This window comes from Phocoena sinus, chromosome 4 (genome assembly GCF_008692025.1).
Source record: "Phocoena sinus isolate mPhoSin1 chromosome 4, mPhoSin1.pri, whole genome shotgun sequence".
NCBI lineage: Eukaryota > Metazoa > Chordata > Mammalia > Artiodactyla > Phocoenidae > Phocoena > Phocoena sinus.
This window is the reverse complement of record NC_045766.1, coordinates 7,274,913-7,299,243: the sequence shown is the minus strand read 5'-3', so window position 1 is coordinate 7,299,243 and position 24,331 is coordinate 7,274,913. Positions and strand designations below refer to the sequence as shown.

General features: G+C 41.9%; 2 protein-coding genes across 2 annotated transcripts in view; both read left to right on the top strand.

Annotated features, from left to right (window-relative positions):
- Positions 1 to 24,331, top strand: part of KCNH8 (potassium voltage-gated channel subfamily H member 8) — a 401,601-nt gene that overhangs the window by 90,924 nt on the left and 286,346 nt on the right. The window lies entirely within an intron of this gene.
- LOC116752793 (farnesyl pyrophosphate synthase-like) lies at positions 5,522 to 18,789 on the top strand. Its single transcript, XM_032629708.1, is given in 6 exon segments — positions 5,522 to 5,597; positions 8,124 to 8,178; positions 9,413 to 9,601; positions 13,942 to 14,880; positions 14,882 to 15,058; positions 18,747 to 18,789. Coding segments are annotated over 6 exon segments (1,479 nt in total).

Genomic DNA, 24,331 nt, shown 5'->3' with positions numbered 1-24,331 from the left:
ATATTATTTGAATTGAGCTAAATTTTCTTGCTCTGACATGGCTTATCACAGAAATACAGCTGTATCAACTCAGGGTAAGTGTGAACAGGTGCTCTGGCAAAGATAACTCAGGACCTACCTGGGAAGGCTTTGCTTTGTCAGATTCCGAGAATCTAATTAATTAATTTTGAGCAAATCAGCAACCCTTTGGGTTTCTTAAATCACTTTGGATTTTTTTATAGCTGGGTTCTGTAACATCTGAGTTAAATAGCACAAAAAAGGATACCCGGTAATTATAGACTTTCAGATGTCAGGGGAGAATTTTAAAGAATATCTTATCCAGCTCCTTTCTTTTGTCAGTGAGGAAGCTGAAGGCTTAAGCAAGTTTCACAAGTCGCTTAAGGCCACAGAGCTTGTTAAGTGTAGGCCTTTAACTAAAGATCTCTCTGGATTCCTAGTCAATTATCTGGCTTCGAGCTTGGAGGTCACTTACCCCTTCTTCCCATCCAGTAGAGGAACCCCTACAGTATCTCCGACTGCTGTCAACTGGGGCTCCTTGTGAGCATGGAACAGGACCCCATTTTCTTTGGAAGCAATCCATTCCATTTAAAATTAAACAGCATCTTTTCCTTTGTTGTACCCAATAGAACCTTTCAATCCTGTCCATTGCTCTAAACAGCAGTTTTCTAGGACTCTTTTAAACCTGTCCTCATTTCCATCCACAGGCACTCCTGTGATCCTATCAGTTCCAGGGTTTTAAATCTATAAACTGAGGACTTTCACCTTTGTATCTCTAGACCAACTCTCTCCTCTGAACACTAGACCCATATACAGCCAATTACTGGATGTCTTCTTTTGGATGTCTAGTAGGCATCCCAGATTTAATACCCAAAACCCAAATCTTGATTGTACCTTCCCACCAAAAATCTCCTCCCACCCCCTAATCTTCATGTCATTAAACCAGACTCTATTTTTTCAGTTGCTTTGGCCAGTAACCTGAAGTCACCCAGGTGTTTCCCATTCTCTTTCATTGTCTATCTAAACCATCAGCTACCCTATTGGCTCTATTTTAAAATAACACAACATTGTTATCAACTATGCTCCAAAATAAAATAAAGATTTTTTAAAAAATAAAATAAAAAGGAAAGAATCTGAAAAAGAATACACACACACACACACACACACACACACACACACATATTCAGATATGTATATATATCTGAATCACTTTGCTGTGCACCGGAAACTAATACAACATTGTAAATCAACTATACTTCAATTTTTAAAAAATGATGCCTTTTGATACACAGAAGTTTGTTTCTTACCACTGTTAAATACATCAAACTTTTCTTTAAAACAAAAATTAAAAACTAAAAATTTCTTCCAGAATCCAACAAATTCTTACCAACTCCACTGCTCCCATTGTAGTTCAGGCTATCATGCCTCTTGCACAGACGACTACCCCCCGCCCCTCCATGTTCCTCAACAGTCTCTTCTCCCCGCAGTGGCTGGAACATAAATCAAAATCCCCTCCATGGGGCTTCCCTGGTGGCGCAGTGGTTGAGAGTCTGCCTGCCGATGCAGGGGACATGGGTTCGTGCCCTGGTCCGGGAAGATCCCACATGCTGCGGAGCGGCTGGGCCCGTGAGCCATGGCCGCTGAGCCTGCGCGTCCGGAGCCTGTGCTCCGCAACGGGAGAGGCCACAACAGTGAGAGGCCCGCGTACCGCTAAATAAATAAATAAATAAATAAATAATATGTCTTCAATTAATTATAAAATTAAACCAAACTTTTACACAGAAAATAAAAAACACTCTTCCTTCTGACATGCCCACACTCACTCACATCTCTGACTCCTTTTATCAGAAAATCTTTTGCTGATCACCCCCTCTCCCATATATTATCCCAATACTCTGATTTATTTGTCTTCACAGTATTTATCACTATCTGACAGGCTCTGCATTTACCTGTTTGTTTTTTCATCCTTTGCGTATCCCACAAAGGCATGAGCTCAATGAGAGATGGGATTTTATTTTAATTTTGTGGTTTCCTGCAGTGTCCTCAGCCTGCGGCATGGTGTCTGCAAAATGTAGGTGCAACCGATAAATATTTGTTAAATGAATTTCTCCTTTAACTTTGTCATTGAGCCGGGTCTTATACTTGTACCGTGTTGACTCTGGAATCCCTGTGCGGGCGTTTGCCTTTATTCCTAGAAATATCATAATTTTAGTGTGGGCCATGGGGCAAAGTTGGCAAAATCTTTTTGAGTCTGGATTTTTGCCATCCTAAGTTAATTTACGATGACTGTTAATGTTAGCCACGGTTACTATGTATTGGACACTTGCATAGCCATCACCCTGCCAGGTGTTTTACAATATTATTTCCCTTAATCCTTACAATGGCCCTATGGGAAATGCTACTCTTGTCCTCATTTTGCTCATGAGGAAATTGAAGCCTGGAGAGTTAAGTGACTTGCTCACACAGCCAGGGAATGGCAGAGCAGAGCCACACTTCAAGGCCACACGTCCCGGATTCAGATACACTGTCGTAATGAAGAGCAATGGGCTCCGGAAGCAGACAGATCTGGGTTAGCATTTACTCACGTAGCTGTGTGATGTCTACTGAGTCCTTTTCCTCCCTTGACATTCCCCGCCGTCCCATAAATGAGAGTAACTAATACCAACTTCATAGGGTTTTTTACAATGAGTCGATGACTCTGGTCCCATGCTTAGTACAGTCCTGGCACAGAGTGAAAGCTCAATAAGCATTGTCATCATGGCAGTATAATTAATAGGACTAAAAAAAATTAACGAATAATGATTTTGCTTCTACTGGGCAGCACATGTCCTCTTAATGTTCTTTTTATCCCACATCTATCTATATTACTTCTCCCTTCCATATATGCATCTGTAAATCTGATAATGGCATCTTCCTATATAAACTAGTGATTAAAAGTGGTGAAGGATGTACAGGTGAGGATAAACCTTTAGACAGCCAGGGATGCCCTCTAGAAACCGTGTGAGCTTTGTTTTGACAGCAAGAAGGTACTGGTTAGTATGGCACCTTCTAGGAGCATGACTTAGTTTCACCAGTCTGTTCTGTTCATCTGCTAAAAGGCGAGCACAGCTTTACTTTCCTTCCCAGGGGATCCTACCGGGACTAAACGACTCGGTAGGAAATCCAAGAAGAATCTCATATCTCCTGCTTTGGGCAAACTGGTCTCTAGTTAGCCCTCTTCTTAGCAGTGCTTGAGGTAGCCTGGATGCTTGGCACTTTTAAAAGCAGTGGAGAGGAGCAACCCACCATTTCTTTCCATGGTTTGTCATCACACGGTAATGGTGACATGAATGGCAATTGATAGCCTTCGTTGAGTACTTATCCTGTGTCATGCACTGGAAAAAAAATCTTTTATCTGCACAGTAATATACTAGATGTTACTCCTATTTTCTGGAGAAAACTGTGCAGAGTGGGTTTTGGTTGGTGCCCCATCCAGATCCCCTTTGCTTTGGTAGGTCAGTCATCGATTTGCTGCCTCACGGCTCTGAGCGAGCTGTTTGACACGTGCTCCGTGATAACGGACTTCCAGTAGAGGGCGCCAGGGGGCTCTGCGGGAGGAAGATGCTCTCCTGCCCGTGCAGAGTGGTCCTGGAGGAGGGAGGTTGGAGCGCCAGGGCGGCTGCTGAAGCCTGCCCGCCACGCATCGAGCCCCAGACACGGTCGCTGTGCAAACCTGCAACCTTAGTCCCACCGTAACCGTCCCACAGCTGTCTTCACCCTGAAACCAGAGCCCCTACATGACTCCCCTCCTCCCGCCAGCCCCCAGATTTCCCGCACCCGCACCCACAGCATCAGTTGCTCATCTGGCCCCGCTTGCACCTCACACTCCCGAGAGTGGAGGCCACTGGCTTGCATGGCAGCCCAGCCTCTGTCCATCGTGGCCAAACCAGCATCCTTCTGTGCTCTCTGGTGAACTGAACCCCACTGTTTTCAAGTTTATGTTCCTTAGATTATCTGCCTCAGCTCCAGGGTACTACACAGGTACTCTTTCATCACAGTTAGTAATTATCTATATTGCACTTTATATCCTGTATGATTTCCATAACCGGCTTGGATCCAGACTGCTGTCGGCCCATCCCACGGCTGCTCCAAGCATTGGCTGCTGAACTGACGGAGGCTCCCTCCTCAAATAATTGCCCTCAGGGACGGGAGCTGCCTTGCCCAGGAGGTTAGCACCCTCCCTAATCCTCCCCTCCACCTGTGAGCCAGAGGCAGTGACTAACCCACGAAAGCCAGCTCCTGTGACCTCAGGCAAGGACAACTCTACAGTACGGTTCACACCCTCCAGAGGCCCCTGTGGATCAGGTTGAGGTGAAGCTTCACCAGAAACCTGGTCCTTTCTTAGCTCTCTCTCCCATTCTCAGTCCTCCTCTTCCTCTCATTCTCTTATAGGCTTTACTTGAGAGTCAGCCCTCAATAAATTAGATATGTCCTAATCCTCGTCTCAAGCTCTGCATTGAGGCAACCTGGCCTCAAATATGTACCCAGGCCACAGAGCTAGAAGATAATGAAGCTGGTGATTGTACTAGGTCTATCTGACTCCAAATCCTATGTCTTTTTTTAAAATTGAAGTATAGTTGATTCACCATGTTGTGTTAGTTTAAGGTGTACAGCAAAATGATTCAGTTTTTTCAGATTCTTTTCCACTGTAGGTTATTACAAAATACTGAGTATAGTTCCCTGTGCTGTACAGTAGGACCTTGTGGTTTATCTATTTTATATATAGTCTGATAAGTCAGACTCCTAACTTATCCCTCCCCCAGCCTTTCCCTTTTGGTAACCATAAGTTTGTTTTCTATGTGTGTGAGTCCGTTTCTGTTTTGTAAATAAGTTCATTTGTATCATTTTAAAAGATTCCACATGTAAGTGATATCATATAGTATTTGTCTTTCTCTGTCTGACCGCCGTCATTTAGTATGATCATCTCGAGGTCCATGAATCCTGTCCTCTTCGCCACCACTTTCTTATGGTTGAGGAAATCTCTCGCTTCCAGCATGTTCTCCGTAACATAATGTGTCTTCTATGCTGAGCATTTTGGTCTTGACAATGGCCTGTCAGTGGTCCAGGGTGAAGTTTGTGATTACTGGCTCAACATCCAAGGCCTGTGCCCACTGTCACTGGAGGCCCACATGCCCATGATCTGTTCCGTGGAGGCTCACACACCCTTTGCTGTTACCGCCTCCTGCCATATCTCTTCCTCCTTTCTCTTCCCCAAAGAGTGTGGGCCAGCATCTGGGTTGGAGCTCTACCACCCCAGTTCCCTGAAGTGAGTCTGCTTGTTTAGCTAAATCGCCCTCCTCTTCTCCAGGCATGTTTATTTGGGGTAAGCTAGTTCTCCACGCCCTGGGAATTGTGCACTGGCATTCACTGAGTTTCAGAAACTAAGTTGACAACTTGACACTTGCATGCCTTTTAGGGAAATCATGGTTATTACTGGGGGCCGTAGCAGCAGGTTTATTTATAACTCCTGGCACTGCACGCTGGCATGAAGTGGGATGCTAGCGGAAGGCAGTTGGAAGGCTACAGGGACCCAGGAGAACTAGAAGGACCTGGATTTCCAGGTAAGTTTGTATGTGTCAATCTTGAAAGGTAATTAGGCCAACACGGTGTGAAAGCAGCTTGTTTCAGCCCATTTCGTTTTCAGGTACTCTAACGCAGAGTGAAAGATTGAGCAGACAATTCAACATGTCTTGGATTTAATTGTCTCTTTTCCATGATCCCACCATGTATTGTGGTTTTGTGGTTTGTCGTTTGACTACCAAATACCGATCCCGTCGGGGGTTTTTCAGCCTAGTCAATGCTCCCTGGTTGACCCCAAGTGACTCCTGTTTTCCATTTGGTAGCAATTACTTGACAGTTACACAACTTCTCTCCCTGCCTCAAAAAACAAACTAATAAATAAGGGATGGGCGTTCTTATTGGTAGCTGTCCTTTCTTCAGAGAGGCTGTGTATCCCCCTTCAGAAGGTGGTTCCACGCCAGCTTTGCTGCCTTTCCTTTGTGGCTGGATGGAGTACAGCTGTCGCTAATTCAGTCACATTTTTAGTTGTCCCACCGTTAGATGAAATTATGAGCCATCGCTAGCAAGTGTCAGCAACTGCAAATAGCAATGCCGCCTTTGAAGGCAGCAGAATCCAACTGGGAATTGAGAAAATAATAGAAATTTAGAATAATGGGCATGCTTGGAATGAACAATTTTGGGTTCAGAAACCTAGTTCCCCTGGTAATTTGAATGAGCAGTTTTGCTAATAAAATTTGTCCGTGTTGAATGAACCTGCGGGATCTACCCATCATTCACAGAACAACTTGAATTATCACCCCATCAAATTTTGCCCCTTCCTTTAGCTGACTGGCTCTTTTAGCCAGTTTTCTTCATTGTAGGCGGAGAATGAGGGAGAAAAAAATAGAAAGAGATGGTAGCACCAGCTGAGGCGGGCTGGTCTCTGTCTACATGGGTGATGAAGCTTGTTTACTTTATGCAGGTAACTTTGGATGAAATTCAAGTGGTGCTGCATTGAGTTGAAAGGGCAGATATTCGTAATAGAAATTCCCAATGATGGTCAATATTTACCAGCAGTCTTGATGAATTTTGCAGATCTATGATCCCCGCCCCTCTCACCACAGGGGGTTTTTAACTTCAGGAAAATGAGTAATTGTCACTGACAGCCTCAAAATTTTTAACAATCATCATAATTCCCCAGACCAGTAAAGTGTGTTAGTTTACCTGCCACCTTCATGGATGTGCCCTTTTGTAGAACCTCTTTTTCCCCAGTGGAATAGAAATGCTTGTCCGTCCAAGAAGTACAAAGCCCCAGATACAACAGGAACCCCTTTTGTGTTCTCTGCAGTTTCCCCAGCAGTCAGAGTGCTGTTCTCAAGGAAACCGTTATCTCAGCAGGATTGATTTTTTCGCTGGGCCCCGGGGATGGCAGCAGCGGGCAGCAGGCCAGGTGTGGGGAGCCCGGGAAGGGGCGGAGGAACCAGAGTTGCAGGGCAGGTTGAGCAGAGGCTGAAGGAAGGCTTTGGGGTGAGCAAAGCAGTGTGGTAAAGAGCTCCAGCTCTGCTTTTCCACCACACATAGCTGTGTCAGGGTAGAGAAGACACTTAACATCTCTGAGGTCGTATCTTCAGGTTTAAACAGAGAGTGATAGCAGGCCACACCTCCTGAGGTTGCCATTGAGGACTGGATGGTGGATTCCTGTGGTCCCAGCACCGTCCGTCGCTTGTAAAGGCTAATCATTTGGCTTGTGTACACTTATCGTCACTGCTAATTCATGTTGGGGGAAATCATCTGCTTTTGTTGAAAAGTGTTCTATTTCAGTTTATTTAGCTAATGTGGCTTGAGAAATTTCACCTTCCGTTTCTACAGTTTATAAAAATCTGTCAAGTCCAAACTTTTTTTTTTTTTTAAAGACACCAGTTGTACTTGAACATTTGTTACTTCTTTTTTTAAAATTTATTTAGTTTTGGCTCTGTTGGGTTTTCGTTTCTGTGCGAGGGCTTTCTCTAGTTGCGGTGAGCGGGGGCCACTCTTCATCGCGGTGCGCGGGCCTCTCACTATCGCGGCCTCTCTTGTTGAGGAGCACAGGCTCCAGACGCGCAGGCTCAGCAGTTGTAGCTCATGGGCCTTGTTGCTCCATGGCATGTGGGATCTTCCCAGACCAGGGCTCGAACCCGTGTCCCCTGCATTAGCAGGCAGATTCTCAACCACTGAGCCACCAGGGAAGCCCCCCTGTCAAGTCCAAACTTTTAAAGCAGGTGAGGATTTTGTGAGCAGGTGAGCGCACATGCATAGCCAGGAGTCGTTGTGATTGATGTACACATTGTTTTCTGGAGGCAAATATTTTAAAACCTTGAAAAGTTTCTCTTTACTATATGAAGACTTTTCTAGCCCTTTTTATTTTTTGGTTTGTTCATCAAAATCTTCTTCCGGGAAAAATACATACTTGTTTGTTTATGGGTTTAACAGATTCCTATATAATTTTTACTGAGTGCCAGGCATGTTCTAGGTTCAGTACAACTATTGACTCCGTGAATCCTTTATTACAATACTCTGAAGTCGGTTCTGTTATCATCCCTGTTTTACAGTTACGTACGTCGAAGCCCAAGGCCATTCAAGTTCAAGCAAGTTCGAGATCCTTAGGTAGTGAGCTGCCCAGCTAGGATTCTAACCCAGGCTGACTGGTTTCAGCGTCAGTGCTTGCAGGGAGCAGGCTGGACCAGTCTGGTCTATTAGGGCTATGGGGACTTTTGAATGACAGGAGCTGGGAGTATTGAAGTTGTTCTGTGTTTCTGTCAGGATGGGATTTCTGGGTTGACATTCAGTCACCTTATGTATTCAGCTTAGGGCTGTGGCTTTCACCAGGAATCTCCCCGTTGCATGAGGCCGTACAGATGGGGAGTTAGGGAAGCAGAGTTGCTGCAAAGTGAGGTTAAGGACTCCCTTTTAAGAATCTGTGCCATGTGTATTAGGAGCCACTGGAGTTGAGTGAATTAGCCGTTTTCTGAATGAATCTCTAAACTAGATTCTGAGACCCTTGGCGTTTCTGATTCACCTTCAAGAGCCCTGTTTAGTGATTCATAATAGTTTTACTCAGCACAAATAGAAGACCTACACACCAAAACCAGGATTTTACCATTTATCTTCTTTTTTTTCTTCTGATAAATAAATGTCAAATTTAGGGAAAAAAAGTCTAATTCCACTAACCATGGGGAAGCCCATGGACTTAAAAGATTTTTTTAGGCTTCACTGGCTTGCATATGCCTTGGAGGAAGTTGATGGACTTGTCTGTCCTCCTTCTTCAGTGACTGTCCCCGATCCACCCACAGTGAGCTGCTTGTACCATACCATCTGACTATGCTTTTAGATAGAAAAGTACCATGGGCTTTCCCTGCTGCACATTCTCCTGGGTTTCCTTTTACATCACTGGTGGCTCCTTCTCAGCATCTCTTTTCTGAGACTTCATAAAACTGCAGTGCTCTGGAACTCAGCCTTTGGGCAGATTATTTCACTCCTCTGCTCAAGATGCTATGATGACCTCACCTAGAGTGTCCTTGCATTAAGACCTTTTACCAGCTGCCCCTCTACTCTCGCTTTGGCCTAATTGCCTATTACTTTGCTAGAGCTTCCAGAGCCCAGTACCACAAGCTGAGTGGCTTAAACCACAGGCATGTATCGTGTCACAGTTTTGGAGGTTAGAAGTCTGAGATCAAGGTGTCAGCAGGACTGTGTTCCCTTTGAAGTCATCAGGGAAGGATCTGTTCCAGTCCTGTCGCCTAGACTCTTTTGGGACCTTGACATGTGCCACATCATTGCCAGTCTTCACCTGGCAGCCTCACTGTGTGCATGTCTGCCCAAATTTCTCCTTTTTTATAAGGACACCCGTCCTAGTGGGCGAGGGGCCCATCGTACTCCAGTATGACCTCATCTTAATTAGCTACATCCGCAGTGGCTCTGGTTCCCAGAAAGGCCACACTGTGAAGTACTGGGAGTTAGGACTTCAGCATATGCATTTTGGTGAGACACAATTCAAGCGACAGAACTACTGTGGTCTCCCTTGCCCCCGGTGAGGTGTCACGCTGCCTTTGTTGCTGTCCTGTGAATACTTGGGTGTGTCTCTGCCCTAGGCCTTCGCATTGTCTGTTCCCTCTGCCTGGAATATCCTTGCACCCCAACTGCCCACAGGGCTCACAAACTGCCCCCTTCTCAAGTCTGTCTTCAAATATACTTTTCTCAGTAATGCCTTCCTCCCCTGATCATACCCTTTAAAATCATATCATCTCCCCTCTTCCCCACCCTGCCCCCCAATCTCCCTGATTTATTGTTTTTCTGCAGTACTCACCACCTTCTAACATACTTGGTAATTTGCTTATTTACTAGTTTTGTTGTTTGTCCTCCCCCAACTCTGACACTGGAATGTAAGCCCAACGGGGGGCACTTGGTCTGTTTCCTCCTCTGATTTATTCCATACACCTAGAACAGCAGTACTTGGAGCATAACAGCAGCTGGAAAAAATGTGTATAGCTTTCTCATTTTTCTTTATCAGTTGGTTTAGTCATAGAGGTGCATGCCTTTCATACATTGGAGTAAGGCAGGTGGGAGGAGGACATAACATGTCTTAAACCATTTTCTTGAACACCACGACATAGCTTTCCTGTAGTGCCCTACACCTGGGACCTTTAGCCAGATGTCACGTTTATGATGATTGCAATTCCTGGGGGCAGCAGGGTGCGGGTGGAGGGACCTTGCCATCCCTCCCTTCCTGGAGCTCAGAGCATTTTCCACATAAAAGATGAAACCGGATCCCTTCTGCTGAGACCCTGAGAGGCCTCATTTGACTTGTTTCCACTGTCATTTAGCTATTGGAGGAGCCATCACCGAGGCTCATGGAAGAAACCGATGGTCAGCCTGAGAACTCAGGCGTCCTGACTTGCTGTGATTTTCCTTCTAGCATAATAAGGTAGAAAGCTCCAAAAGTGACCACAAAGTGCTCTGGGAGCTGGCTTCACTAGAGTGGATGAGGTTTCAAAGGCCCACAGATGTCACATCCAGTTTTCTTAATAATCAAGACCTCTCTCTCATGGGCCTCTGGTAGCCCGTGTCAGGAGCGATTCCCAGCAGGACCACGGAGCTAGGCAACTCCCTGTGCATTTCTTGGTCTTAAAATGCATCATTTTAAATTAAAATTTTCTATTTGTTCTCATCCTTTGCCCTCATAAATACTGTGTATTTTTATGAGCCTCTGTCCTCATAGAATGTGGAGTTTAATGAGGGCAAGGGTGTCTTACACATTGCTGGTTTGTTTTCATTGTGGTGCCAGCATAGATGCTGGCACATACGGGATGCCCGAGAGCTGTTTCTTAAGCCCCAGCTGAAGTCCGGCCTCAGAGCTGCATTACCACCCAGCTTCCTAGCTTAGCACAGTGGGCAAGGACCATGCCTGGACCATTTTGGTTTAGTTTCTTCCTGGAACTCATGAATGGCCTTCAAAAGTAAAGGCTGACATATCACATTAAGCAGTGCTTTAGCCAGGAGGACGATTGGTGGTTTGTAGGAAAGCATGGAAGGGTGTTTCTGACATCACGAGGCCCAGGAGGTGAACTGTCTCAACAAGGTACCCAAAATGGATGAGACTTCAAAGGGAAGGCCTGGCTACACAGAGGCCATTGATTTTTTTCAGCCACACTCATTCCTGGCTGGCAACATTATCCACAAACAGCAGGGGTATCAGGAAGTTGACATTGACAGAGGCCACACACCAGATCCCTCAGTCCACAGGTGATAAACCCTATCATTTGTTTCCTGCACAATGTCCCCTCTGCACCTCTGTCCTGTTGGTGCTGCCCCCATGAATCCATCTGAAAGGAAGTAGTGCCTCTTTTTTTTTAAAAAATAAATTTATTTATTTATTTTTGGCTGTGTTGGGTCTTTGCTGCTGCACACGGGCTTTCTCTAGTTTCTCCCTCTGGGGAGGAGAAAGGAGGATTGAAACAGACTGAGGCAGCCAAGTGTCCGTGAAAAGTATCACAAAGGGTATGTCAGCCATTGTTATTATTCTGAATTTTATGACGTTTGTGTTTGTCAACTTTTTACAGTTTGTCATTTTTGTGATTATTCTCAGCCTAAATGAATCTTTATCTTTACTCCTAATGTATTTATATTTTTTCTTACAAAATTCCTCTTGGTTTTAAAAAGCTTTAGGACTTCCAAAACCTGGATCATCCCTCCCTCCGTCTTCTCAATTCCGTTTGTTACATCTTGAAAAGTCTTCTGGGGTCTAATGCATAAAATTCTCAAATAAAGTTTAATCTCATTTTTCAGCTAATATTAGTAATGTCTACATGGACTGCAACTTCTAAAAAATATGTAGATATTAAATAATTAGTACTTACCAAGTCTCTAAGTATTATAAGAAAAAATAACACTAGCATCCCGTTATCATAGGACAGATGTAGCCAGCAACTTGAGTAGATCTTCATAGCCTCAATGCTTCAATGAATTCCTCAGAGTTCTTATATCTGCCTTCCAAATGGGGCTATGTTCATCTATATAGAAAATTACATTTCTACATGAGAAAATGGTTTTTTCTAATTATTTTCAGATATGAGAGAATTGCTAAATGCCATTTTTGCAGAATGCCTTTATTCTATAATAATAGATGCTTAAATAAAAAAAGTGTTTTACATAGCCAAAATATATTCTAGTTTCCTGGGAAGAAAGATGGTGGTGAAATGTTTCATTACTTCCACTTGAACTAGAATTGACTAATTAGAATTAGTGCATGTGTGTTTGTGTATGGAGGGTAATTTTTTGGCATTTCCAATCATCAACATAACTGCAGTGAAGGTTTCAGAGAACATCCGTAATGCCTTGTAAAAACGCCTATGATGTGACAAATAATACCAGCTCTCGCTTTAAATAAACTGCATTCCAAGAAAAATAGATGTACTAAGCTTTGATAACAGTAAGTGGATCAGAAGAACTTTCCAGCTCAGGTATAAGATAGTTGTAGAGCCTTTGAAACCTCTGCCTTGACCACAGATAAATCTGCAGTGAGATGACTACCATCCAGTTTGTTCCAGCTCACTTTTTAGGATGATACCCATCTGGGAAATGAAAAAAGACCTGTATTTGCTGTCCTGAGATTTCTCAAGTGACTCCCCATGCAAGTTTCGACCTGGACCAAATCCCTGAACTTCTTTGGGTCTCAGTTTCCTCATTTTATGATACAAAGGTTTGGGGCCACATCTCCAATTCTGTTTCTGGTTCTGGCACAAATATTCCACGGTCTTTATCTCTATCTGCATCTTAAATGGGTCAGATCCATAAGGGAGAAGAAGAGTTATTAGCACTCTGTGTTTCATAGATGTTGGGGGAGATGAAGACACCCCTGGAGCCCTCAAGATTCCACTGAATAATTGCTTGACACTCGGGCAAGAGTTAACGAAGGGGATATTCCAAACATAGGACGTTAAAAACCGTCATCCATTATTCAGCAATTCTGTGCTAAGATTAAATTGAAGTAAGTCTATGAAGTAAGTAAGTCTACTGCACACTGTTTTTTACTAACACAGTCAGATTTTCCCTGACATTGAATAGCCTCGGATGAAATAGTTGCCTTATGTTTGGGGCCACAATATACTTTTTTTAAAAGCTTACCTTACTTTTTACATATACATGTATCTATTCTTTTTCAAGTTCTTTTCCCATTTAGGTTATTACAGAATATTGAGCAGAGTTCCCTGTGCTATATAGTAGGTCCTTGTCAGTTATCCATTTTAAATATAGCAGTGTGTACATGTCAATGCCAAACTCCCAATCTGTCCCTCCCCCCAGCCCTTCCAAAAGCTTATCTTGACACCATTCCAACTGAATGGTCAAGTTACCTTTTTCCTCTCTTTTAAATTGTTTGCTTATTTATTTACTTTCTCTACATTCATGCAGAGTTTGTATATTTTGTAAGTTAAATGTGCTTCTTTGGGATTGGATGCCATTGTATTATTTTTCATTTGAGGTCTCAAATTTGCTAAGAGCAAATGTTTGTGTCAGCCATTCAGTACTAACTCACATTACTATGGTGAACCACTTTATAACTGGTCATCTGTGCCTTCTACTCTTACTTGACCATTTAGGACTGTGAAACCTCAAACTTCTAGCCCAATTCCTCGAAGGCTCACCATTTACTTGCCATTTTCTTCTATTTGTTTGGGAAATTAAAAAAAAAAAAAAGTCTGCCTTTTTAAAGGTTGTACTGCTATATCACTTTCTAGTTTCATATCAAATATTTTAATCTTTAATATCTTTCTGAGCTAAAAAGATATGCAGAGTTAGGGATGGAGAAATGTAAAGGAAGTTCTCTGAAATCACATAAATCATATTTGGTGATGTACAGAGGGCATAACAAAGGCAGATTAAGACCTACAGTGACAATCAGCAACTGGCATCTGGGAACAGAGTATTTTACTCCTCCCTCAGAATAGATGGAGACCAGAAATTGGACGTTTATGCAGAAAGGCAGGATTTCATCCAGCACTTGTCCCAGGTTGTCAAGGTGCTGACTGAGGAGGACACTGGGCACCCAGAGACAGGAGATGCTATTGCCCGACTCAAGGAGGTCCTGGAGTACTGTGCCATCCGAGGCAAGTACCATCGGGGTTTGACGGTGCTGGTAGCATTCTGGGAGCTGTCGGAGCCCAGGAAGCAAGATGCTGACAGTCTCCGGTGGGCCATGACTGAGGGCTGGTGCGTGGAACTGCTCCAAGCCTTCCTCTTGGTGTCAGACGACCTCACGGATGCATTCTTCACCCGACGGGGGCGGATCTGCTGGTATCAGAAGCCATGCATAGGTTTGGCTGCCATTCATGATGCTTTCCTCTTGGAAGCATGTATCTACCGCCTGCTGAAGCTCTGCTGCTGGGAGCAGCCCTATTACCTGAACCTGATTGAGCTCTTCCTACAGAGTCCTTATCAGACTGAGATCGGACAGACCCTGGACCTCATCACAGCCCCCCAGGACAGTGTGGATCTTGGCAGATTCACTGAAAAGGGGTACAGATCTATTGTCAAATACAAGACAGCTTTCTACTCCTTCTGTCTTTCTATAGCTGCTGCCATGTATGTGGTGGGCATTGACGGGAAGAAGGAGCATACCGATGCCAAGAAGATCCTGCTGGAGATGGGAGAGTTCTTTCGGATTTAGGATGAAAACCTCGATCTCTTTGGGGACCCCAGTGTGATGGGCAAGATCGGCACTGACATCCAGGACAACAAGTGCAGCTGGCTGGTGGTTCAGTGTTTGCAACGGGCCTCTCCGGACCAGTGCCAGATCCTGCAGGAGAACTTTGGAGGCCGAGAAGGTGGCCGGGGTGAAGGCGCCAGACGAGGAGATGAATCTGCTGGCTGTGTTTACACAGCACAAGGAAGACAGTTACAGCTACCTTACGGGTCTCACGGAGCAGTATGCTGTGCCCCTGTCCCCAGCCACCATCCTGGGGCCAGCACACAAGATCTACAAGCAGAAAAAGTCACCTAGAGACTCGAGGGGGGAGGGGCGGCTCTCAAAAAATTATTGTCTAACCTGTGAAAGAAAAGGAAGACCTACAGTGATACGTCTTCTATTGATGTGTGCTTCTCTGTAGGAGAATGTGTAACAGTCTTAAAAGGCAGCCAAGATTTCTGTTAAGACTAATAGGCATGGAGTGGGTATTCTCTTGGTAATTTCAAAGTAAAGCTTTTTTACGTGGGAGATAGAGTAGTCTAACTCAAACAGGAGACCAATTTTTCTTCGACATTGAATAAAGGCAAATTCTGACACATTTCAATGGTGAGTACATTTATATGTTCCACCTTAGAAAATATTTAACCTTATTCCAGCCATTAGGTGTTTTAATCACTTGACAACGTAATTCATTAAAAGTTGCTCTGCAGTCTGTGGATAATTAGTCTGGTAACATTTATTTTGTTTACCTGAACCTTTCTTGCTTTGAAAATTGTGAATCCTGGCTAGTCTGTGTTTAAAGATAAATAAACCATTTATAATGATCTGAAATGTCATTTAATTCTCACTTCTTTTCAAAGGCATTCATTCCAACAAGGGTGAGAGGAACTGAGTTTTCTTAAGGCTCACTTGGTTTTGATTTTTAACAAAATATATCATTGATTAAAGTAAAACCAGACCTTTTGTTGTTTTACCAAGACCAGAATCACCACTCACTCTCAAGGATATATTTTGGGCAAAGTGTTGCTGGTTACTGCACAAACCCTGCATAAGGCCCAGCCTCTGACCTCGAGGGGCTTATGGCTTATAGTGATGACAGATATATAGAACTGTAACCCAGAGGTGGCTCTGGAAAATGATAGAATGGAGTAAAAGACAGTTCAGCTGAAGTCGAGGGAAGAAAAACAGAAGAGTGAGAGAAAAAGAGGATCCGAATGGGATATTGATGTGGTTTCAGGAATAGACCAAGATAAGGATGGAGACAAAGGCTGTAGTCAGAATATGGAGAATTTAATGCTAACCTAAGTGTTTGGACTTTATTCTTAACTCTTGAAATCAAATGCTAGTGTGAAAGAAGATTTGAGGAGATAAAAGAGAGTTACAGAATGTTAGAGCAGGGGCCCATAAAAATCCAATCCATTGTTTTACAGATAAGGAAACTGAGGCACAGAGAGGTTAAGTGACTTACCAGAGGTCCCATAGTATATCAGTAGCATAGTGGGGCCATAGACTTGTCTGCTGGCTCCCAGCCTAGACATCCTTTTATCCCATCACGCTATAGTAGGCTATTCAAGGGCAAAGTCTTCATAGGTACTACTTCTTGAGCATGTAGTAGATTGGCCTAGTTGTCATTGTTTTTGACATCTGTTTTCCTCCTAAGGGCTTCTAAGAATGATAGCTTTCTCCCTGATTCCTGAGTGTGGTGTGTATATTCACTATATGTAATAACTTGCCCTTCATGTGTAAGATTCTGCTTCCAAAATCATTGGCTTGCTGCGTGGTTTTTGGAAGGTGGGGTGTTTTATCGATGTGGACTTGCAAGTTCCTTGTAATCATTATCCTCTAGAATAGGCATTCCCATCTAGTCTGGAAGTCCTTTTGTTTCCTGGGCTCCCGCATTCATAGGTGACAGATTCAGACAATATTTATGTCCATGACACGGAACTAAAGTTAGCACAAAATTGTATGTCTACGTTTAAGATACTTATGTTATTTTCTCCCATAAAATATTCGTGCTGTTGTTGTAGGTTGGGTGTATGTACACGCCAGTGATTTAAAGTGAGGCGTGTTGTTTGTATATTCACGGGTGTTTATTATGAATTCAGTGCCTATGAAAAGTGATACTTTGAGTAAACCACATTGTCAGGAATGGCAAATATATACTTTGAAATAACCCTTTCGATTTGAAATTCTTCTTGACCATATAAAGCTTCCTCCAGTCTCAGATATTCCAATAGTGTAAATACTAAATACTATCTTGTAAAGACATAACTTGAAAACTTCTTACAGCCTTCATATTGGGCATACGGATTGTACTGAGCAGTGCTTCAACAATCAGCAGTGTTGGCTGGATGGCTTTGGGAAAGGCAGCACCTTTATTTATTTATTTCATAAAATGTCTGCATATATTTGGTATAATTATGTATTTGTGTGTGTGTGTAAATGTGCGTGTGTGTGTTTGGATCAGTAGTAGTTGGAATACCCAGAGACTTTTTGCCTCAACTGTTACAAGGGCGTGCTTGGTATTTTGTGGAGACCAAGACCCTCAAAAGAAGATATAGTTTGTATAATCCTTGTCTTGATAAGGCCTTGGCACCAAGAAACCGAGTTACGTTTGGGAGGCATCATGCTTTATTTAGCATTAAGGTTTCTGCTCCATCACACACACACACACACACACACACACACACACACACACACACACACCAGTTCACTCTGCAGGAAAGGCAGCTGTTAACTTGCTAATGCTCAGGCCTTCCAGGCTGTGCTCAGCAAAGCTCTAGCAGGTGCCATTCACGTGAGACTACAAAACAGGGGTCTGAATATCGCCCCCTGCAGTTTTGCATTGCTCTGCAAACGCAGTACTCACCTTATAGTGTTCCCTAAAGATTTTCAATAACAGGAAACACCACCAGCACGCATGCGATCTGCATGTTTATGTACAGTCTGAACATCCAGTGTCCCATTTTCTCATCCCTGAACTTCCACTAGACCACAAGACTTCGGGTCTGTTTTCACCGCGGTGCTTCCAAGTCTTCCCCTGGATTCTTCACTGGGCTCCTTTTGCCTGGATTAGATCCAGTGACTCCTTCAAATCACTAGCTGGAGTTTGTTGCTTACTTTCAAGCATAACATGGGAAGTATCATCATCCCCCTTCGGGGCCAACGTCACTCTTTGGGTGCCTCAATCTGGTTTTCCTACTAATCTCAAAAACCAGGCAGAACATCTCCCTCCCTCTGTGTTTCTTCCTTAGCCTCTCTTGTCCTTGATTCTTCCTTTTACTCATTTCTTCCCAACGCAGGCAAAGCTTCTATTCTCTGTAGTATTAGTGATCTTTACCCCCAAATGGGCCAGTGTTTTATTCTCTTCTGATATCACAGTGAAGTGGAGGGGATGGAGAGTAAATGGTAATGCATGATACTTTTCCTTATTGAGAACTTTGGCTCCTAGAAGCGATCCGTTGTCCAGATTAGGAACCACGTATACATGAGAACTCAAGACTTCCCAACAATAACCATGGGTTGTGTTTGAATATGAGTGCTTTGTTCTCAGTACAGAGTTTGACAGGAGATACACACAGAGACAGACACATGTTATAAGTGGTACAGACATAGAAAGTATATCAACTACCTACACCCTATGGAGATTAGGAAAAAGAGTTTAGCATAAAATAACAGTAACCAAAACTTTTTAAACATCTTGTTTATGCCAGAGACTCAGTAAAACGTTCAGTGTGTAGTCTGAGAACCAGGTTCTCACATCAATCCTGAAGTGCAGGTAGCTTGCAGCCTCCTTGTGACACCTTAGTGAGCTAAAACACAGTTAACAATCAGCCGTCAGGATTTGGGTGCAAGTCTGTCAGGATTCAAGGATCTTGTGTTTCCAGGGTACATGATACCTATGAAAATAAAGATGCTTGAATTGGAGGGGAGCTGCCACGTGGGGCAGCCCCCCATGCATAATGCTATGCACTTTCATGTTTTCCTCTTTCAGACCCCCTAAAAGTCACATGAATGCAGTTATCCTTCCAACTTAGACCCCTCAGTGGAGGGAGGAGACTAATTTGCTCAGGTTGATACAGTCACAAAGGGAAAAGCCAGAATTTGAGTTCAAACAGTATGACTCTGGTGCAGGGGTCTGGAAACTGGCCCACAGGCCTGTCTGGCTCACCTTCTGTTTTTGAACAACAGGTGAGTTAGAGAATAGTGGTTACATTTTCAAATGGTTCAAAAGAATGAAAAGAATATTTCACGACAATACTTGTTTATATATTTTCTATGACTTCTTCCATGCTATGACAGAGTTGAGTGTTAGTGAGACTAGATGACCCTCAAAGCCTAAAATACTTAGGTCTTTTACAGAAAAAGTTTGCTGATCCCGACTCTAAAATCTACATTCTTAACCTTTAGGCTATACTTTTTCTACTTGATCATGTTAGGCTCATATGGAGTACGATTAGAATTTCTAGATTATTTTGCACCACGTGAGAGTTTTAAAATAAAAATAATAATCATCTGGGACCCTTTGTAGGAGAGTGGTACAGATGTGAAAATTTTAAAGCAGCTTGAAGAAACCATAAAGTAGATTCTATATTGTACTTAAGAAAATAGGATAAATGTTTTCCTCACACCGTTGCTAGCTCTGTGACTCATTAGAAAAAATTCATCCCCATTGACAAATAAAATGGAGGTTTATTCATGTTCTACATCACCAGTATATTTAGCTCATTTGTATTCATTTGTATTCATCATATTATTTTCCAAAATTGATAAAAAAGTAGAACATTAGCTGGAAAGTTATAAATAAAGCCCCACACTTACTGCTTTGGCTAATAAGGGCTATGAGAAAGGATAAAGGAATTAGCCTACCAATGAAAAAGACTGATATTCAAAATCCCTACTGTGTGTTATCCACTTTTATGGGCAATAACTGATTTTATTCCTACACCATTTCATGGTTTAGGGCACTAAGACTTAGAGGTAAGGTAACTGCTGTATGTCATGCAGTTAGTAAGTGAAAAAGCCAAACCAGATCTTTCAGCTCCAAATTTGGTGTCTTCTTAGAAAAGAAATTCTATGACACTTACCATTTCAAGTTGTAAATTAGTCTAGAATTACCTCATCTAGTGGGACAATTGATTCTCTTTCTAAATGTTGGTCTTTGTTTGATTCTGTTACTTCTGTCTGTTATTAGTTGTTCAAAAGTAGGAAAGAAGTTGAAGTAAATAATATTGCCATTAATTCGTATTTAACACACATAAAAATAGTTGAAAATGTTGATGCAAAAGAATGTGTTTTAATAACTTGAGAGTTTCAGTGAATTTTATTCCCAGTTTTTTATAGAAATCGGAGAGAGAACTTTCTTGATTTCCATGTATGTGACTAATTTTCTCTTGTGATCGGTGATTATCACAATTTTATATTTGCAAAGGCTAAAAACAGAAGATTAATGAAGTCTAAATAAACGGTGGACTATTTCACGTTACTTAGAACTAGGTAGCACAGATACCAGACTTGATGATGATAGAAGATGGATCAGACGTGGTTTTAATTAATTAATTAATTAATTAATTTTTAGCTGTGTTGGGTCTTCTTTTCTGTGCGAGGGCTTTCTCTGGTTGCGGCGAGCGGGGGCCACTCTTCATTGTGGTGCGCGGGCCTCTCACTATCGTGGCCTCTCTTGTTGCGGAGCACAGACTCCAGACGCGCAGGCTCAGTAGTTATGGCTCACGGGCCCAGTTGCTCCGCGGCATGTGGGATCTTCCCAGACCAGGGCTCAAACCCATGTCCCCTGCATTGGCAGGCAGATTCTCAACCACTGCACCACCAGGGAAGCCCCCAGCTACATGGTTTTAGATGGTTGTTATAAAAAGTGACAGCAAAATGCATAATATGTCATTGGTTACAGATACCAAAAATTGTATCTTCTTTTGCTTTAAAAAAATGTTTTAATTTTGAAATAGATGTAATCAGATAAAACCAGTGATCATCTCTGAGACTTTATGTAATATAAACATCTATTCACTTATGCCTAAGAATAAAGAGATTGTTTGCATTCAGAAAAAATTCAGACTTTGATGAAATCAAGGTCATTATGAATATGTACTAGTGTGTACTTGTGTTTATATCTTTTAAAAGGCTCATCTCCTGTAGACATGTAATTTGGCACAGTGCTTTTGTTCTTTGGAAAGCAATTTTGCAATAATGTGCCAGGAGTTTTAAAAATGTTCTTAACCTTTGAACCCAAACTTTTAACTTCTAGAAATGTGCCTTAGGACACATGTGAAAGATGTCCATTACTGGGTTAGTTAAGGAGTGAAAATTTTTAAATAATCTGAACACACAAGTGTAAGCAAATGTTTAACAAATTAAAGCATATCCAAAGCATGAACTAGTTAGCAGTCAGTAACATGATGTTCAAAATATATATTTACTACCATAGGGAAAACTTGTACTAACTGTAAATGGGGGATCCTATTTTTTTAATTGATTATATTTCAATATAAAATATGCACATGTACTTTTATAATGACACTGATCAAAATGTACTGCATTTTTCTTTCTGTTTATACATGTTCCCCATTAGATAATACATAATTTGAGGGCAGGGATTGTGTTTTATTCAGTATATTTCTCTTATACATAATGCTTGGGAAGTTGTAGACGATCTACAGCTTCTTTTGAATGAATAAGAAAGATGATAGAAAATGATCTGGTTGTCCTTATATAAATTATCTTTTTTACATATTACATTTTATTTAGTACTTAATGTGTATGATCAGAACATATCATTTTAAAAGTAATAGTAACTTTATATATTAGAAAAGAAAGATGGCATCTTTCCTCCAGAACTTCTGGTAGTGTAGATATTATTGTGAAATGGTTCTCTGTAATTTGGCCCTACTTTAAATAAAGGTCTCTTAATGGACCAGCCTACAAGAGCAGATCTATTGCTTGGCTTCCTTTCTACCCCAGGCTATTCTTTTACAGAATGAAAGTAACCAACTAACCAATGCTGAATCATTATTAGCTCTAATTTGGGAGATTGTGCCTTGAGATAATGGGTGTTTGGGGTCTGATTCTGTGAAGGCTACTTACTCTAGGCTTTTGTTTCATCAAAGGATCTCATGTTCATTCGCAAACATTCCTTTTCTCCCAGAATCATCTTCCACCGTGTCCTTGCCAAGTAAATACAACTTGGCCCAAGATATTAAATCAATACATCAAATTAATTGCAATGAGTTGAGACCTGACACCCACAGTGAATACACAATACTTAGATCAAGTCAGAGGTCACTATGCTGAATTGCTTTTAAAATCTTTGAATTATACCTTTGAGATGTTTGGTGCTATATCTCAGTTGGAAATTGTTTTTAGCAAGAGAATCGTTGAGAAGAATTAGTGCTACAAAATTTTTTGTTTTGTTTTTTAAAGAAAAATACATGGTCAAATGGGAGCCTCTCGCGTGATCAGCAAACAAAACACACCCCACAGATTTATTAACTTCAATCAGTAGATTGGAAATGTCTTAATATAACTGGAATATGTCATCTCTGTTTGGTTGCCAAGAAGATAATCTGACTCTTGGTTTTATTTCCCCAACCATATTTTTCACTCAGACTCTAGAACTGAAAATCTCTTAACAATTTCAGCAGAGGGATTTTTGACATAGAAAGATTTGAGCTATAAGGAAACCAAATGTCCCATCTAACAGAGAAGAGTTGCCATCTGCAATGCTATGAAGGCCTACCTCACCATTGACTTCCCAGTTCATCTTATGCTTCAATTTCCAGGCTTGCATAGAATTTAGAGATGATCTACAATAGCCTCTAAGGCACTTTTGTGAAAATTAGAAAAAGGAACACCTGTTGGGCAGATCAGTTTGAAAAAGGGACCTCCTGGGGGGTGCTAAGTGGCATCTTAGGGCATAAGACTGGTCACCAGCTCCCTACCAGCCCTTTGGTTGTTATTCTTTGTGAAGTGTGCAAATGCACAACTCTGGATGGAAGCCCTGGGTAAAGGGTGAGTGCGAGGGTTGTATTAAATATTTGAGAGATACGATGTGAAAGGAGCACATCCAAGTCTCAATTGGCACGGGTCATACGTGTTTAGGAACCTACAGGTCTCCTAGAAATAGTTTTTGACTATTTCAGAAAATACCAGTCTTGCTCATTCCAAATCCAGAAAGCACGAGTAACAGCCTATTTTGATGTATTGCCAGTATTTCACCTACAAGATGGCAATTTTCTATTGTTCAACCTAGATAGTTCATCCTGTCAGCAGCACCGGGCCATTTTCTGATGTTCTCATTACAAATGCTATTTATCTCCTTACACCTCATGCATTGATCTTCTTTCTCCATGCAAAAGCCAAGCTGGAATCATAAGTGGCTGCCATCTCTGCCTGGCTCTGTTAACTCTTGATAGTACTGAAAACAGTTTTGATTTAATATTATCATTACCGTCAGCACCCTGAGTGGGTGCCAATCTCAGGAGACCATAGTAAGTGAAGGACTTTTTGTAGGTGGACAGTTTGTAGCAGAAGAGTCACCAGCAGCATTTGCTAATTATACCTAGTAAAAATTATGGGCTTCATTGCTGGGTAAATACTTTGCAAAATACATATACTGTTTTTGTAGGTCCTCATGTTCAGTTATAATTTAGCTCTTTGAATGAAATAAATGAATCTTGCCTCCTAATAGGACGATTATTACAAAGACATACAGATGGCCAAGAAGCATATGAAAAGATTCTCAATATCGCTAATTTTAGAGAAATGCAACTCAAAACTACAGTGAAGTATCACCTCACATCAGTTAGAATGGCCATCACCAAAAAGTCTACAAATAATAAATGCTGGAGAGGGTGTGGAAAAAAAGGGAACCCTCCTATACTTGTTGGTGGGAAAGTAAATTGGTGCAGCCACTGTGGAGAACAGCATGGAGATTCCTTAAGAAACCAAAAATAGAGTTATGATATGATCCAGGGGTCACACTTCTGAGCATATATCCAGAGAAAACTCTAATTCGAAAAGATATATGCACCCCAATGTTCGTAGCAGCACTATTTACAATAGCCAAGACATGGAAGCAACCCAAATGTCCATCAACAGATGAATGGATAAAGAAGATGTGGTATTTATACACAATGGAATATTAGTCATAAAAAAGAATGAAGTAATGCCTTTTGTAGCAACATGGACGGACCTAGAGATTATCATATTAAGTGAAGTCAGACAAATACTATATGATATCACTTATATGTGGAATCTAAAAAAAACGATACAAATGAACTTATTTACAAAACGGAAATAGACTCACAGACATAGGAGACAAACTTATGGTTATCGAAGCTGATAGAGGTGGGGATAGGATAAATTAGGAGTTTGGCATTAACGGATACACACCACTACATATAAAGTAGGTAAACAACAAGGACATTCCATACAGCACAGGGAACTAGACTCAATATCTTGTAATAATCTATAATGGAAAAGAAGCCAAAAAAGAATATATATATATATAGTGTGTGTGTGTGTGTGTGTGTATATGTATGTAGATGTAACTGAATCAATTTGTGG